General features: G+C 35.5%; 1 protein-coding gene across 8 annotated transcripts in view; it reads left to right on the top strand.

The window, feature by feature from the left end:
* FGD4 (FYVE, RhoGEF and PH domain containing 4) overlaps nucleotides 1–16,952 on the top strand; it is a 117,929-nt gene that overhangs the window by 88,212 nt on the left and 12,765 nt on the right. For all 8 annotated transcript variants that reach the window (XM_090144618.1, XM_031589823.2, XM_090144622.1 and 5 more), the window contains 7 exons: nucleotides 5,255–5,344; nucleotides 7,230–7,375; nucleotides 11,025–11,181; nucleotides 12,326–12,464; nucleotides 13,290–13,348; nucleotides 13,986–14,132; nucleotides 15,786–15,958. In XM_090144618.1, coding sequence (XP_090000744.1) covers nucleotides 5,255–5,344; nucleotides 7,230–7,375; nucleotides 11,025–11,181; nucleotides 12,326–12,464; nucleotides 13,290–13,348; nucleotides 13,986–14,132; nucleotides 15,786–15,958 — 911 coding nt within the window. The remainder of the gene's footprint in view (nucleotides 1–5,254; nucleotides 5,345–7,229; nucleotides 7,376–11,024; nucleotides 11,182–12,325; nucleotides 12,465–13,289; nucleotides 13,349–13,985; nucleotides 14,133–15,785; nucleotides 15,959–16,952) is intronic.

Here is a 16,952-nt window from a genome sequence, read left to right as displayed (position 1 = left end):
TGTTGAAATTGTGTTGAGCTCTGTAACAGCACTTTTAGCATCCTTTTCCATTAAGCAGGCATAGGTACAAATGAGCAAAAGCAGTAGGAGTAGACGTATGCAAGTCATAGTTCTGCTCTGTGTGACAGCGACAGGGCCCAAGGGAACGGCATGGAGCTGTGTCAGGGGAGGGCAGCTGGGGGTGAGGGACAGGTCTGCACCACAGGGAGGTGGGCATGGAACTGAATGCCCAGGGCTGTGGGCACGGCCATGAGTGTTGGAGTTCGAGGGGCTCTGGGATGCTGCTCTCAGACATAGGGTTTGGGTTTTGGGTGGTGCTGTGTGGAACCAGGAGTTGGATTTCATGACGCTTTTGGGTCCCTTCCAAATCGGGGTAGTCTGTGTTTCTGTTAGTCCACTGCTGGAAAGGGTAAATTAAACCAGTGCAAAACCTGAGCAGAAAATGGTTTTTAGACCTAAAAAAGAAAATTTATTTTGAAGTAACATTACTCGTAAGTTTTCCACCCCACCTCCTTGTCACTGAAGTCAGATTCTTACATGTTCTGGAAAAGTTTAAACAACTAGATTTTATTTCTCTTATTTACTCTTAGATAGTCTGAAAGTCACAAACCACAAATATCACAAGGAAGAAGACAATTAAAACTAAACTTTTCTGCCTTGCAGCAGAAGCACCTTCTGTCATATTTTTTTTTTCTAAAATGCGGAGGATGAAGAGTACAAGAACATCCCAATCAATTAGTATCCTGGAAAACATCTTGTGAGAAATCTCCTTCTGGACTTAATTGCAGACAAGATCACAAACACTTATGTGTTTGTTGTGAGGTTTGGTAGTAGGATACTTCATGTATGCTACAGATGGAGAAGAATTCATTGCGCATCTTTAATGAAGTAATTACCCGATGTTTCCTTTTAATAGCCATGCTGGGGACTCTGGTGTTTCAGAGTGAATATCGTGTATTTCTAAATACAAGGTGAAATTTTGATTCAAATTCAATGAAACTTTCATGCTAATTTAACTTTCTCCCAAGATATGCTTAACTGTTGCAATGCTAGATGAAGAGAGAAAATGAAAACTCCTGGTTTTACAGTTTTATGTTCTTTCTTTGCAGAATTAAATCATGAACAAAGCTGTCTATCTTTAGCACCCAATGTTAATATTCAAAAATATTCTTTAGGGACACGAGGATCTTCGCTGTTTTTCTTTGTTACTGTGAAGAAACTCTCCAATTGCCTGTGTAATGATCTGTTGCATAGAGTTAACGTGGCAGAAGGTGGTGATAGCATTCAGTGGGTCAAGCATAATTGAGTGCTTACCTCAATTTCAGAAACTAAATTAAATCTTAAATTCTCTTGGACATTTACATTTATATTCCTAATACTTACAGAACGAAGTTTCAGATCAGGAGGTAACAATGCCACAAATGTTTTTCGAAAAGGAAAAGCTCACTCTGTTAATTTAGACCAAACTTAGCATTTAAATCAAAACCAAAATCCCACAGTGTAGATTAAATTGTATTTGCTTGTATTTTACATCTCTCACTCTATCTGTGTTCCTTAATATATTAGTGCAGTGTTCTTCAGTCAAGAGCTATGATAAAAGTAAATCATACTGTATCACTTCTCATGTTGGTAGGTATAGTTTTCTTGATGGGAAGATGGTTCTTGTTTGGTTTGGGTAATATGTGATGATTGTATTGGAATTTTGTTTATATAAAGTCTGCTTTATATTAATGTAATTTGTCCAAAATTAGGAGAGTGGAAAAACAATGTTAGGGGAAAACATAAACATGGATCAAAGAGTTCATATCCTCAATTGCATTTTACAGACTTCATCTTAACTTCAGAGTTCAGTTTGGGTAAAAATTACTTATGTTTATAGAATCATAGAATGGTTTGGGTTGGAGTGGACCTGAAAGACCATCTAGTTCCAACCCACTGTCATAAACAGGGCCCCTTCTGCTAGATCAGGCTGCTCAGAGCCTCCATTTAAACTAATCTTAAACACTTCCAAGGATGAAGCATCTACAATTTTAATTTCTTTAATTTTTTAAAAATTAAAAATCTTTACTTTTTAAAGCATCCGTAGTAACACAATAATACTAGGGATGCAATGCTTTGTGCTAAAGAGTATGCAATTAAATCAATATAAAATATTTAGTTTAAACATACTATCTAAAGATATAGAATTGGAGTTCTGCCTGCATGAACCTTGCCAAATGTTTGGACAGAATGGAAAGTACGGTTTGCTTGAAATTATTACTTTTGAAGTACTTTAGTTAATAAATGATTCAACCGGAAATAAGTTTAGTTAATAAATGATTCAACCAGAAATAAGTTTAGTTAATAAATGATTCAACCAATCTGTTTCAGGTCATAAGGGAAACTATTTTAAAGGTATGTTATTCAAAATTGTCTAAAATTGCAGTTTTCAAAGATTAGTATCTACAGGTCAGATCAGATTTGAAACAACTGTTCTTTAGGGAAGCACTGAAGCTCGTAGCAGATTAATATTAACTGCATGTTTTTCATGCCTGTTTTTTTCTGAGTTTTTTTGGAACAAGAAGAAGTTTCTTCTTTTAAGCTTTTTTTTCTCCAGTTGTCTCTGTGAGCTTTTTCAAGGTTGTTTTGTTGAACAGCCCTAATAACCAGCAGCTCTTACTGTTCTTACTGTTGCAACATATTATTCAGGATTTATTTCCAAATTATATTGCAAGACTTCTTTTCTGCTACTCAGAATAGCCTTCTGCAGATCTGCAGAGCCTGCTCTTCGTCTCCTTCTCTGTCTGCCCTGAGCCCGTGGCTGTGCCCTCTCCAAGCAGGGTGTGGGTTTTCAAGCTGGGGGCAGAGGTACAGCATGGGTTTTGCATATCATTCCGCACAGCACGGTGGTGAGTCTTTCCTTAATATAGGATGACCTGAAACCTATATATCTGGACCTGTTTCACCCCTTGTGTTTGCGACAAGCAGCTGCCAATTCCATCCAAAAAGCTCTAAAAGAGATGGATGCCACTGTCAACAAAATAGCCTGAAACTTCTTGTTTCCAACTGGAAGGAAGCTGGAATGACCTCATGGAAAGCAGATGGTTTCTTTTAGATAGGGTACTGGGAAGGCGAGGATGTGAGAGTATGAGAAGGGGTGAAGATGGAACTAGAGGTAGAAAACAGTTGGAAGTTGTAAAATGCAGGTAGATATTGAGATGATACAGCGGGAAACTGAGGACTTCTCTTAAAAAAAAAAAAAAAAAAAAAAAAACTATTAGCAATCAAATTTTGCATTATTCTTGCACCAATCTAACCCTGTAGGCGGATGTTCCTATGCTGGAATAAGAACATGCCACTGTGATTAAGAGATAACTCATCCTTGGTGGATATTTTTTCCCACAAAGATGATTCCTGAGCCAAGTACTGACTGTAGAAAGGAGACCGAAGTTCTAGAATTAGGGAGATGTGTAAGGGAGATACTTAAAGAATGGAAAAGCAGGGGGTTGAAGCATAGTGGAAGAGCAAGGAATTTGCCTTGGCTCAGGGGTGAGGATTGAATGCTTTTTCTGAATTGCTCATTTTAAATACTATTTTTTTCAGTGTGCTGTGCATGATTTTCCCTCTCTTGTTTAGTTGAAGTAATATTCTGAAAACTGTACATCAGTTCTGTAGCAGTGCTTCAGGGAGGTGGGGACTTTTAGCAAACAAACAAACAAAAAAACAAAGAAAAATTGAAAAATAAAACAAATCTGGAATGTATTTGAAGAAGAACCAGTAGCCTCCATGTTTTTGTGCCTCTGGCAAGTCCGTATGTGAGATTCTTTGTAAATGACTGCACTGAACAGCATGCTGGGGCTGTAACAGCTAATCCTTCAGCTCTCTGCAGTGTCTCTTGACAGCACTTAAAATGCTGTTCCGTAGGTTACTGTGGTTGCTATGTTGATTGAAATAGATTTAATGAACAGCTTTGAAGTTGCTATTGAAAGCTTGTATTTAGGGAGGGGACTTGCTATGTAGCAGTGTGACTGTTAACACTGAAGATCAGAACTGTAAAGTATTCATATCTGAAAGACCTGCTGAATACTGAAAGGGGAAAGAACACACTTTGGTCCTTTACATGAAAGCTCTGTTCTTTTTTGCTCACTTTTTAGCAATGTGTACAACTATAGGTACTTGCAAATATTCATCTTGCAGAAAGCAGTAGGCAGTTTGAAATTAGAAATAACTCTATCAGGCTCTTCTCTTTACTTATTTAAATGGAAGGTTTCCAAAATTTGTCTAGAAAATTCTCACTTTCCCATAAGCTCCATTTGGACATAGACTGGCACTTCCTTAGGACTCAGATGTCATTAAATGTCAGTACTTCTTAGCACAGCTACTAAACCCCAAAGAAAATCTTATAATGGAAGAGTCATTTTGTTGAATATGACACTTTTGAGAATGAGACTTTTATTTAGTATTTTGGAAGGGTGCACTTTAATTGTTTTGAAATAACACATAATTTTCTATTCCAACATATTAAATTTAATATTGAAATTTGAAAAAATGTTTTAAGTTTTACATTTAGCAGAGAAATCAAAAATACGTGTTTTTTTTTTTTTTTTTTTTTTTTTTTTTTGTGGAATGAAAGACTTTAAAGTGAAAAATTCCTTAAGAAACAAAAATGACTTATGTAAGGAACTAGTGAGGGAATATTCTAATTGCAATCAACCGTGTATCAGCAATGATTGTATTGATGAACATAAACATTTTTAATGATATTTTGCAATGGTTCTGTTATGCAAAGAACAGTCAGTTCAAATAACTTTCAGAACGGGGGCGAGGGAGAACACCAACTAATTCCATCTGTTACATTTTACTCTGCAAATGAGTTCTTCCAGCACTGAAAGGTTGATAGTACTTGGTTACCGGGATGGAGCTGAGCTGTTCAGTAGGGAGTTGGGGCTTTGGCAAAGATTCCTATACAAACTGAGAAATAATAAATGGGTTAGGCTTTAGCATTTACTCTGTAGTTTTACTGATTTCTTTCTTTTTATTTCTTTCTTTTAATCCTCCTCTGACTTTTTTTTGTTGTTGTTGTTGATTAAATTGGCAGAAAGCTTATATTTTCCAAAATAGGTTGACATTTCACATTTGCTAAATGTGAAAGTTGATTTTCAGATGTTTTTTGGACTCTGAAGTAATTGTGTATCTTTTTAACTTTTTTTTTTCCCTCCTACTTTATTGTTATGTTTTCTCTAGTATTTTAAGAGCTCTCCTTCTTCTCCCTTAGGAGACAGATGAACAGAAACGTCACAAAATTGCCAGTGAACTTCTGCAAACAGAAAAAGCCTATGTTAGCCGACTTGGCCTCCTAGATCAAGTATGTTTCTCTTCAATTTTTCTTTTCTTTCTTTTAGTTCATTAAAATGGTTGCGCGCACATGTAAAGTATGTAAAGGAGGTTGTATGTTTTTCATATGTCACCGACCTTTACAGTCTGTCATCTGTGGTTGCTGCATAACTTTGCCTTTTTTTTTTTTCTAATTTAAGAACACTGCATTTTTTTTTTAAAGTGTTTTAGAATGTTGTATTAATGCAAATCTTCTGTGTGCATGAGTAGAGTTCAGCATAAGCAACAGTAGTGCAAAATCCACACTAGTAAGCAATCCAATAAAAGGGATGTATAACTACGCTCACTCATTTATTGGCTTCTCTTGAGTTGGGCAAGAAGTGTCATTTTATAGTACTGAAGTTGCCTGCCCACTAGCAAATTAAGTCTTTCAGACTTGAGCCACATAAATAGCATTTCTCTTCAGTGCTAAAGAACCTACGAAGATGCCCATTCTAAACCCTACGTGCCCTATTTTCCCATTGTACATTTAGACTGGATCCTGTTAAAGTGAACAAAAATTACTTCTCCTGCAAGAGAAGAGTCAAGTTCTTGTGCTCTGTAGAATTAAACTGATAGTTCTTAAATTTGAAAATCTGTAGTTCTTAGTGTTTTCTTATTTACTTTTCACAGAACGCCGATATCCATTTTATCTGAGTACTTATAGCTATGCATTGCCTTACTCCATGATATTTTTCTCAGATATCACTGTTTAAGCTTCTCAGGCCTAATGCATAAGTCTTGTACACGTTGCTGAGGAAAAAAAATAAGAAGCCTCGACTGACAGAATAATTGTTTGGATTCCTTGGGGAATCTAAGTAACTGTCCTTAAAAGTAGTGAGGGGAAAAAAATTCTGATTTGATTGGAAAAAAAACGATACCTATATATTTAATTTATGGCTTTTACTGACAAGTAATGTACAAGTATTGTCCTTGATTTAATTGTGCATAGATTACTCTATGATTTTTTCAAATATTAGCTGGACAGAATTCTGAAAAGTAATTTCAAGCACAGCTGCTCAACTACTGATAATGTGAGGAAGGTGGATTGTTCGTGGCCATTGTGCTTCTAAACTGGGCTTAGAAGTGTGTAACCTTTATAGTCTTTGAAGGAATTTACCCAAATTTTTAATTGTCCTCTCAGAGATGCAGCAAAGTGAGTGTATTTTAAAGTATAAATGAAACTGTGAGACATAGCTCCCCATGACTTATGTGATGTGCATGTTAAGGGTTACGTGTCTCTACTCATTTTATGGCTACAAGTCAAGTAGGGCAACTGGTGGGGAAATAACACTTTTCTTTTTTTTTTATTTTAGAGACTACAGTAGTATTGTAGTTTTTTGCACTTTAAATGGTATAGTCTGTATAGTCAGTTACAGTCTATCAGTTACTTGACATTTTAAGGATAAGGGGCTACAGCAAACAGACTGTTGGGCTAATCGTAATCAGAAATCATGCTCACTGAAGAGAAAGTGGGAATGGAAAACATGACTGGAAAACTGGGGAAGCTGAGAAGATCTAACTGTTAAAACAGGCAGGATATTGGAGTCAGACTAGAATGGCACTGCTTCAGTTTGGCTTTCCTTATGTCTGGTCAGCCTACAGCACTTTTGTGTCTCAAAAGAAAAAAGCTAGGTGTAACAGAAAAGTAGCTTTTAACTTCTGGGAAAGGAAACAATTTCTGTTATTTATTATATATATTATTTATTATTATTATTATATTATATATGTTATTTATATATATTCTGTTATATTCTGTTCTATGTTATTGAAACATGAGTCTTGTCATGATTGGAGTGGGAAGGAAAGGATGGCTCTTCATCCAGTGATAAAAGATAAAAGGCTAATAGGTTTGGGGTTCTTTTTCTGCATTGCAGGTATTTTACTCCAGACTCCTTGAAGAAGCCAACAGAGGTTCTTTTCCAGCCGAAGTGATTAACAAAATCTTTTCTAATATTTCATCAATAAATGCTTTCCACAGTAAATTTTTACTTCCTGAACTTGAGAAGAGAATGCAAGAATGGTAAGAGATGATTCACGGATTAGTAATTTACTAAAACAGTGTCTGTAGAAACTGTTATGGGGTTAAGGTAGGGAAGATACTTTCATAATTAAGTGCTCCAATACAAGTAAACACTTTGGATAGGAGAACATCTGCTCCTCTACTCTTCATCAGGATCTGTCTCAGCAAAGGACTTTCATCATTAGCTCAAACTAAGACATCTATTTTACCGCAGCCAGTGAGATTACTCATGACTAAAAGCCCTGCTGAATTAGGGAATCAAACTGAAATTATGCAACCTGATGAATTCAGTGCACGTAATAAAAAATTGAGACAAAGTGGATTTATTTATTTTGTGCTACCCTTGCACAACAGAAATAAGAATAGAATAGTTCAGTTGCAAGGGACCTTCAAAGATCTAGTCCAACTGTCTGACCACTTCGGGGCTGACTAAATGTTATAATATACTACTAAGGATGTTATCCAAATGTCTCTTGAATGTTGACAACCAGGGGACATCAACCACCTCATCAGGAAGCCTCTTCCAGTGTTTTGATCACCCTCACAGTAAAACAGTTTTTCCTGATATCCAGTCTGAATCACGCCTATTGCAGCTCAGTGTGGTTTCCTTACATTCCGTTGTTGGTCTCCAACACAGTAACCTTTCTTATTATCGTTTTCAGTAGTAAAATGGAATACATATTAATTTGTATTTGGGATTTTAATTTCAAACAGAAAACTAAGTCAAGAATATTTGCAGCAAGGACGATGTGTAAATATAGTCCCTAATGTACTCATCTACTATTGTATCTTTATCCTTCTTTGGTATATGGGATTCTGGAGATACCAAAATATGGCCATGTGTATCTGGTCTATCTTATGAAATTGTTTAAAAAATTGTTTAAAGTAGGAGTAGTTACCATGCACAAACTATGGTAGCCCTGAACAGTCTGTAATACAGGAAAGTAAATAAAACCTGACTATTGTGAAATACAACAAAGTTTAAGCCTTTTTCTTATGTTCCTTGCAGAATAACAAAACAAATCCATTCTCTTCATCTGAACAACTGAAAAAAAAAAAAAATCTGATAGGAAATAGATTGCATAATCATGAGATGCAGAGTTTAACTTACAATATGCTTGAAAAGCAGCATACACTACATTTTGTCAGTATGTATTTGAAATTAGTTTTGTGACGGACTCTCAAGATCTTGCTCTGGATTCAGCACAGAAGATGGATCATGCCAGTTTTGCAAAATGCTAAATTGCATGCTAATTATGTGTATATAATTACATAGCTTTAAGGGTTTAATAGCATTTTTGCAGGTGAGCTACAACTATTGGTGCAAAACCACTAAGTTGCATTGTAAGCAGCTGCTTGGAAAAAACTTCTGTGCTGTGTGTGAGACGCATTATTTGAATGCCCTAAAAACATTTTGCTTCTGGGAGAAGATGAAAGAAAGGGTGTGGCTTAAGAAAATTATTTCTGATCATTGTTGAAATTGCCTGGCACAACAGCCTCTGCCAGATATACAGAATTTGCTTTTCCCAGCAGTTCTCTTAATTAATAGAAATATTGAAGTATTGATACTTGTATGCACTACTTCTGTTTAAAATTCCCATAAAAATTCCGATGCCTTCCCTGAGTTTTGGTTGATTTTGAACACTTACAGTAAAAGTCACAGAATCACAGAATTGCAGCAGTTGGAAGGGACCTCAATGTAGAGTTCTTGAAATTGGGAAAGAGAGCAGAAGCAGATTCTTCTTTTAGAATAAAACACCATGTGTGTCTAACCTTATCCAGTGGAAATGGTTTGGTAATGGCATATTGAATGAGCTGAGCAACAGCTGGAGCTGAATGTCTCTTACAACATATGGCTTGAAAACAGTGCAATATATTTCCCATGAAAAGAGCAAAACAGAGCATAATATCAATTCCAAGTCAAAATACAAATCTAAATGCATTTTTGTTTTACCCAAGGAAGTCCAATAGCAAATACTTGTGAAGAATATAAAAACACAATGTGATATCCTCTGGATTTTGGGGGCTTTTCTTGGGGACAAATTATTCAACACAGTGTTTTAAACTGTGAAATTCTTTGGCAATTTCAGAACTGACCTACTGATGTGATTTTTGCTTTAATTTGGAACTACAAATTTCAATTCCATTTGGATGTTTGTTAGCTTATATACTGTAATCACCTTGGCTGTGTGAATTTTTACAGACTTTTGCATAACTTCCACAATTAGAAATTCTCAACTATTTAATTCTAGATTTTTTTAGAATACTTAGGTGAATACCACTGTGGTCTAATAACACCAAAATAGGAAGTGTTTCTTACCTACAAACAACGTGAAATCCTATTTCTTGAGCTTGCTAGTGTTTGCTGTTCAAGTAACTTTCCCTTCTGAACTGCTTTTGAAGCAGTGGTGTGTCAGAGTAGGGTGCTGATGTAATTGCAGAAGATTGCTTCTCTTCAGAAGCAATTACAGTGTGTTGATTTTTGACTTTGTAGAATCATAGAACCATTAACGTTGGAAAAGATTCTAATAACATCTAGTCCAACCCCAACCCATCATTACCATGCTTGCTAGCCATGTCCCTCAGTGCCACATCCACATGTTTCTTGAACACCTTCAGGAATGGTGATTCCACTACTTCTCTGGGCAGCCTATTACTGTGCCTCACCACTCCTTCTGAGAAGAAATCGTTCCTAATATCCAACCTGAACATCTCCTGGTACAAATCGAGGCCATTATCACTGTTTTCCTGGGAGAAGAGAGCCCACATTGCTCCTTTCAAGTAGTAGCAGAGATTTTTAGAGTCAGAGAAATACAGACTTGGGTTGGAAGGGATCTTGAAGATCATCCTCCCTTAAAGTTGCAACCCAGCTCCCATAGGCAGCTGCCACTCACTAGATCAAGTTGCCCAGGGCCCAATCCAACCTACTGAATTCTGGAGATAATGGATTTCTGAATGAGTGCTTGAAAACAAAATGTGAAACACATTTTATATTGCAGTTCTCAGAGATGCATGTGTGCTGTTATGCTTTCTGTGCACACAGAGTACAGTTTCTCTGTGTCTGTCCTTCAGTTAGTTTCTGTACTATTCTGATTTGTTTTAAGATGCTCTCAGTAATTGAGAAGAATGTGGGAAAGTTACCACAAAAATCTGGAATCCCAGGTATTCTCACTATTCTAACCATTTGGTCAGATAAATAATAATATTTTTTAAAGTTGTAAACGCATGTATTTATATTGAGCACTGAAGGGAAGCTCTATAGTATGAATTTAGTCCTTGAACAAAACCACAGGTTTTTACTGAGGATAAAGTATGTCCACAAAAGTATCAGATGATATAATACTTCTGAGGAACTGTAGGTAAAATAATTTAGGTTGTGTTTTGTAAAGAAAGACTTTCAAGCTTTTCATTATAAATAGCATATTGTTCTTTAGTGTTTCACTTGGTCTGTAATGCTCACACATCATCAAAGAGAACGCAGAAACTCTTTCCATGTTAATTCAGTTCCTCTTCAACAGTTGTGTTGAAACTCTACACAAGGTGATTCCAAGCAGAAGGATTCTCTGTTAAATGCTTGAAACTTTTTGATAACCGTATGTGACTTTCCTCTTTTCTGTCTGCTCAGAGATTCCATTCTCTTACTTTGCAGGACTACCACCCCTAGAATTGGAGATATTCTGCAGAAGTTAGCTCCTTTTCTTAAGATGTATGGAGAGTACGTGAAGAATTTTGATAACGCAATGGAATTGGTGAAAACATGGACTGAACGGTCACCTCAATTCAAATTCATCATTCAGGATATTCAGGTAATGTGGAGAATAACGTAGAGCTGCAAGTGGTATGAGCATGTATAAAGATGTTTAGGATTTTAAGAGAAAAAAGAATAAAACAGAAAATTACAGAATCCTCTAGAAGTAAGGGTTTCTTTTCTCCACTTCATGCTGCAGTTTTTCTTCTCTTTCTCTCCTCACATGTGCACATGTGCATAAATACCCACATAAATCCAAACTTGCTACTGCATCGCAGAGGACCATTGTGTAAAGCTTGAAACATGGGAAGACTAAATATATTTTGTCATAGATGCTGAGAGTAAGTAGTTTTAGGATAAAACTGTGCATCAGTGTAGCTTTAGATCCTCGTGCTGAATCTGCAGTTATTCTGTTGGCTCACCCCAGTGCTGTTTATGCAGAACACTTAGTTTGGAAGTAGGTCTGAAATACAATATGCTGAGCCATAAAAAGTAAAAGGAGTCTTGACAGCAACACACTATTCTTCTCAAAGAGTGTGTTTCATATGCTACAGTGCTCCCTGTAGGTTTCTCTGTGAAAGGCAGGTATGTATCTTTGTCCTGCAGACCCAACGTCTGGAAATACTACAAGATATTTCTGCTTAAATTTCATTGCAATAAAGGGCATCTTGATTCTAAGTCAAGGAATGCAATTATGTGTATTTTAATGTAATCTTTTAATTACATCTAAGTTTATGAAAAAGAACATGCATCTTAAAACAATACAACATCCCCCAGCATGAATAAAACTCTAAGAAAGCATACTCTCCTCAAAGAGATAAAATATACTTTTATTGCTCATTTAAGAGACTTTTTCTAACACATGATCCTGACCTGTTCATATGAACTCAGTGCTCTTTGTCTGATTCTCAGAGTTATTACAAAAAGAATGGTAAAGTACACTGGAGTTTGGGAGGTTTTTTTGGTAGGGCTTCACTTTATACATTCTGCTGAATATTTAGGATATTATTTTTACAATTTAGGAAAGAACTAATAACTATTTGTTTTGTTAAAGTAGGTTTTGTAATTTTTTTTTCAGAAGGTCTGTCATGCATGTTTCTAAAATACATTATTTGTTTTATCTATTATAATTTTTATTTTACTAAATCCTTGTAAAGTAGTATTTTTGCTTACTACACTGAAATATGTTTACAATTTTTTAGAAGGAAAAAGTGTGTGGAAGTTTGACATTACAACATCACATGCTAGAGCCTGTACAACGCATTCCACGCTATGAGATGCTTCTAAAGGACTACCTAAGGAAATTGCCTCAGGACTCCCTAGACTGGAAAGATGCTGAAAGTAAATATCTACTAGTCAATAAAATAGTGGTAATAAGCTTTTAGTAAGGGGATACTGTAAATTAAAACCATTTTCAGGGGAAAAAAAGTGAAAAGAAAAACACTGCAAAAAGAATGGTAGCATTTATTCAGCGGAATAGTAGGATTCTTTGGAAAAATATTTGAAAAGTAGATGAAATTAGTATAGAAACTGTAAAGCCTTTAGTTATTCTAATGGAGTATGTTAGTTTTGCTTTAGTTTTGGAATTGCGCTCAAGTTTTTTTTTGTTTGCTTTTACTCATCAGATTATTTTTTTATGCACATGTATTTTATTTTATTTGGAAAAAAAAAAAAAAGAGGAAGATTTAGACTGTTTTGTTTTTAAACTCTTACAGGGAAAAAGAAAAATCAATTTTCAATGTTTTTCCTCTCTGTATTTTATTAGCAGTATTATCATAAATATTAGTAATATGAGATGTCTGAACTAAAAAAAACCAAACCATTCTGGGGTACTTTGTGAAAAGAGGTGAGAGTACCATGATTGTTCCTATCACAAAAGTGTGATTTTAAGTATTGAAGCTCACCTTAAGGTAATCTACAATAATTCTCTTCTGATCTTTCCTGATTTTTATTTCCATTTGGTTGCTAAATTTCTTGTGTTGTCCACTTTACCTTTGTTAGTTTTCACTGATAATGTAATGAATTTATCATAGTGTGTAATTTGTGTAAAAATTAAAAACATAGTTTTGTAGACATTTCCATTTTTCTGTACAATAGAAATACACATGAAAATGCAGCTTTTTGTTTTGCTTTTCTTTCTTTTTTTTTTTTTTTCCTTTTATCTAGAATCCCTGGAAATTATATCCACTGCAGCAAGCCACTCAAATAGTGCAATAAGGAAAATGGTAAATTATTCTTGTTTTACTGTTCATTTTTAAAAATATTGTATTTGAGTATTTAGTTGAAGCTAGGAGTGTGAATTGAATATTTTCCCTAAAATGGAAAAAAATTCCTTCCCTGTGCCCAAGTGATTGCTTCTACTCACCGTATTTATACAGTTCCTGGAGATGATAAACAAAATTTGACAGTGCACCTAACCTGCGAGTTTCAGGTTCAAATATCTTGGACTCTTAACCTTGTTGCATCTGTTTCTGTTGTTGGAAAAATAATGTTTGTAAAAAATAGTTACCCCGTTTCCCTACTGTTATCAGATTGACATGATAGGTATACTTCATTAAGTATTCTGAAATACTTCATTAGTATTTTGAAATTTTGGACAGTAAATTATGCATGCTGTCTATATACCAACATTTTTAAAGACTATCATAACATTTCTTAAAGCTGTATCAACTTGATTAATCAATCTGCATGGTTGACTATATATACCAGCTATTTATGTATATATATATATATATGTATATAAATATTTGTTACAAAGCTAACATTTTCCAGACTTACAGAAGCTCCTGGCATTTCCTTTAAAATGCATTAAGATCAGTGCTGTTAATTAATAAGCTTTATAATTGTGTTTTCCGTGAACAGGAGAATCTAAAGAAATTGTTAGAGATATATGAGATGCTGGGAGAAGAGGAAGACATTGTGAACCCTTCAAATGAACTGATAAAAGAAGGACAGATCCTTAAGCTTGCTGCTCGCAATACATCTGCTCAAGAACGGCACCTTTTCCTAGTGAGTATGATGCTGTCTTTTTGCAAGGCTGGCTGTATGTCTTTCTTGAAAGAACTGCAAAAGAGAGAGACAAATTCTCTTCTAGTTGATGGCAATGAGTAACCTTTCCTCTAATGATATTTGAGCTTGAGCAAACCCTATGCTACTTGCAGAAAGGCAGGAGAACACTGTTCAGAACTGAACCAGCACCTAACAACTCATCGTTAAATAAACATCTGCTGATCTTAAATGCAAGTCCAACCCACTGGTTTTCTGTTTTAATATTAAAATAATAATAATAATAATAATAATAATAATAATAATAATAATAATAATAATAATAATAAATATTACTTACATACAATAAACAGTAGTTTATATGCAGCCCATGACAATTCCTCTTCACTCAGTGCAGCCCAGGCAAACCAAAAGGTTGGACACTTGTGTTCTAGAGCATGGGAACTTTGTAGTTCTCATAAAACAGAAGTGTAGATGCTTGGGATTTCAGTCCTGATAGATTGTGTGTCTTCGTGCTCGTGAAAGCCTATTGGTCCTGTGGAAACTTGTTGTTATGGCAATTCATCCAGGAGCCCTTTTCTTCTCTTAGGAATAACAGACTACAGCAGTGTGCCCTTAAACCTCCCTTGGAAAAGGTGCGATGCAGTTCATTGCTTAACATGAAAGGTGACACATTCAAAAGGGATTTGAGTATCTCTTTTTAAAAAATATAGAGAAAATGTGAGGAAAGATGTGAGAGAACTAAATTCATTAAAGCTTATTTAAGAAATATGTTCCTTGGCTGGAACTTTGGACAATTATATGAGAATGTAAATGTTCTAATCTTTAATAAAGGAATATATATTTGTCCTTCTCATATATTATTTTTTTTTCATGTGATATTGAGATTTTCTGTGAATAAAAACTGTAAGACCACAGCATTCATTTCTTGTGGAGAAATATCCTTGTCTAATAATAGTAGTTGCAAATTCTACAATACTAATTTGTAGAGGGTAAATATAAATTTATCCTTTGAAGAGGAGAGTTCTTACTGTGCAATTTAGAATAGTTTCTGCAGAACTGAGGCATGCGAATGATTTTTCTAACAAAAGGATTACAATGGCATAAAATATCCAGTTGGAGCATAGAATCATAGGAAGGGACTTTTAAGATCATGTAGATCCGAGCCCCCTGCTATAGGCAGGGACACCTCCCTCTACACCAGGTTGCTCAAAGCCCCATCCAGACCAGCCTTGAATACTTCCAGGGAGGGAGTATCCACAGTGTTCTGGGCAACCTGTTCCAGTGTCTCACCACCCTCACAGTAAAGAATTTATTCGTAGTATCTAGTCTAAAACTACCCTCTTCCAGTTCACAACCATTTCCCATTGTCCTGTTGTTAAGCATAGTAGATAATAAATGTTATGAAGACTGCTGTATACACAGAGCAATTATTCTGATAGCTGTTGGGCCTGGCCTTAAATTTTATTTCTAAATCCCATAAAAATATTAGAAATTGCATTACAGTTTTGCTCTCTGCATGTATGAGCTAAGCAGAAAAGAACATGCTTTCCACCTATTTAGTTTAGCTTTGTGATATTGTCTAGTTGTCAGTAGGAACTGGCTGTTTTCTGTGTTTTTGTTAATGTAAAGCTGTGCATTTATTTTTCTCCCCAGTTTAACAATATGTTGCTCTACTGCGTCCCCAAATTCAGCTTGGTAGGATCGAAGTTCTCAGTTCGAACCAGAGTTGGCATAGATGGTATGAAGATTATAGAAACTCATAATGAAGAATACCCACACACTTTTCAAGTGTCTGGAAAAGAGCGAACGCTGGAGTTGCAGGCCAGGTAAGAGAAGTCTTTTGAGTTTTTATGGAGGATTAAATTTGTACATACATAAAGTGATCTGATAGATTTGAAAGAAGATAGAATGTGTTTCACCTTAATAGCAGTGTTTTAAAAATAACACAGGTGGCAAAAAGCATAAATTGTTTTTCCAAGATTCTTCCAAGTGGAAGATGCAGCTACATCATATAGTGTGTTGCCTTTCCTTGCTGAAATATCCAAGACAATTGTGAGTGAGCGGCCTGGAAAATTGAGATCAGTGTATGCAAAGGCGAACTGTCTGGCTTCATCAGGAGTTTTGAGACACTGAGTATTAATCTGGGCAGTGCTGCTGCCTCTGGTACCTGAACCACTTTGATACAAATGGATCAGTTCAACTCAGGGTTCATCCACTCAACAAAACTATCTGGTGGGGATATGTCTCCAGAACGTAGCTCTTTACAGTGGGAGATGGGTACCTACTTTCCTCCATTCTTCAGATTTGTTTATTTTCCTCTGATTCCAGAGATGAATCTGAAAGACAAGTTCTTTTACTTCTTGGGTCCTTTCCTTCCAATTGCACTCTTCTAAATGGCACTCTTCCACTCTTTATTATTAGTCCTCTCATCTCTTTCTTGCTGGGTTACCTTTCTATTGCTTCTTTTTGCATTGCTAAGACTAAATTTTCCCTGAATATGCTATCTCAAATAAAGTAGAGCAAGTTTAACATTCACCTAACTTGTTGCAGCTTCTCTAAGGCCTTATTCATAGTAATCAGGATGTAATTGCAACTTGATAAGGATATCTGTAGTGATACAGTTCTGTGTCAACACCATACATTTGGGGACAGACTATAGCTTGCAATCAAATTAAAAACTGCAAGATATTTTTCTTCGTGGAAAAATACTTAAGAGTAACAGAAGTGAATACAGAAGTGTAACAGCACACAACAATTAGCCTACTCTATAGTTTAATTTGAAATTCAATACAATAATAAATACTCGTTTTAAAAAATGGC

Source organism: Phasianus colchicus, chromosome 1, assembly GCF_987193195.1.
Source record: "Phasianus colchicus chromosome 1, bPhaCol1.hap1.1, whole genome shotgun sequence".
Lineage (NCBI taxonomy): Eukaryota > Metazoa > Chordata > Aves > Galliformes > Phasianidae > Phasianus > Phasianus colchicus.
The sequence above is the reverse complement of the archived record's forward strand: the minus strand, read 5'-3'. Positions and strand labels throughout refer to the sequence as shown.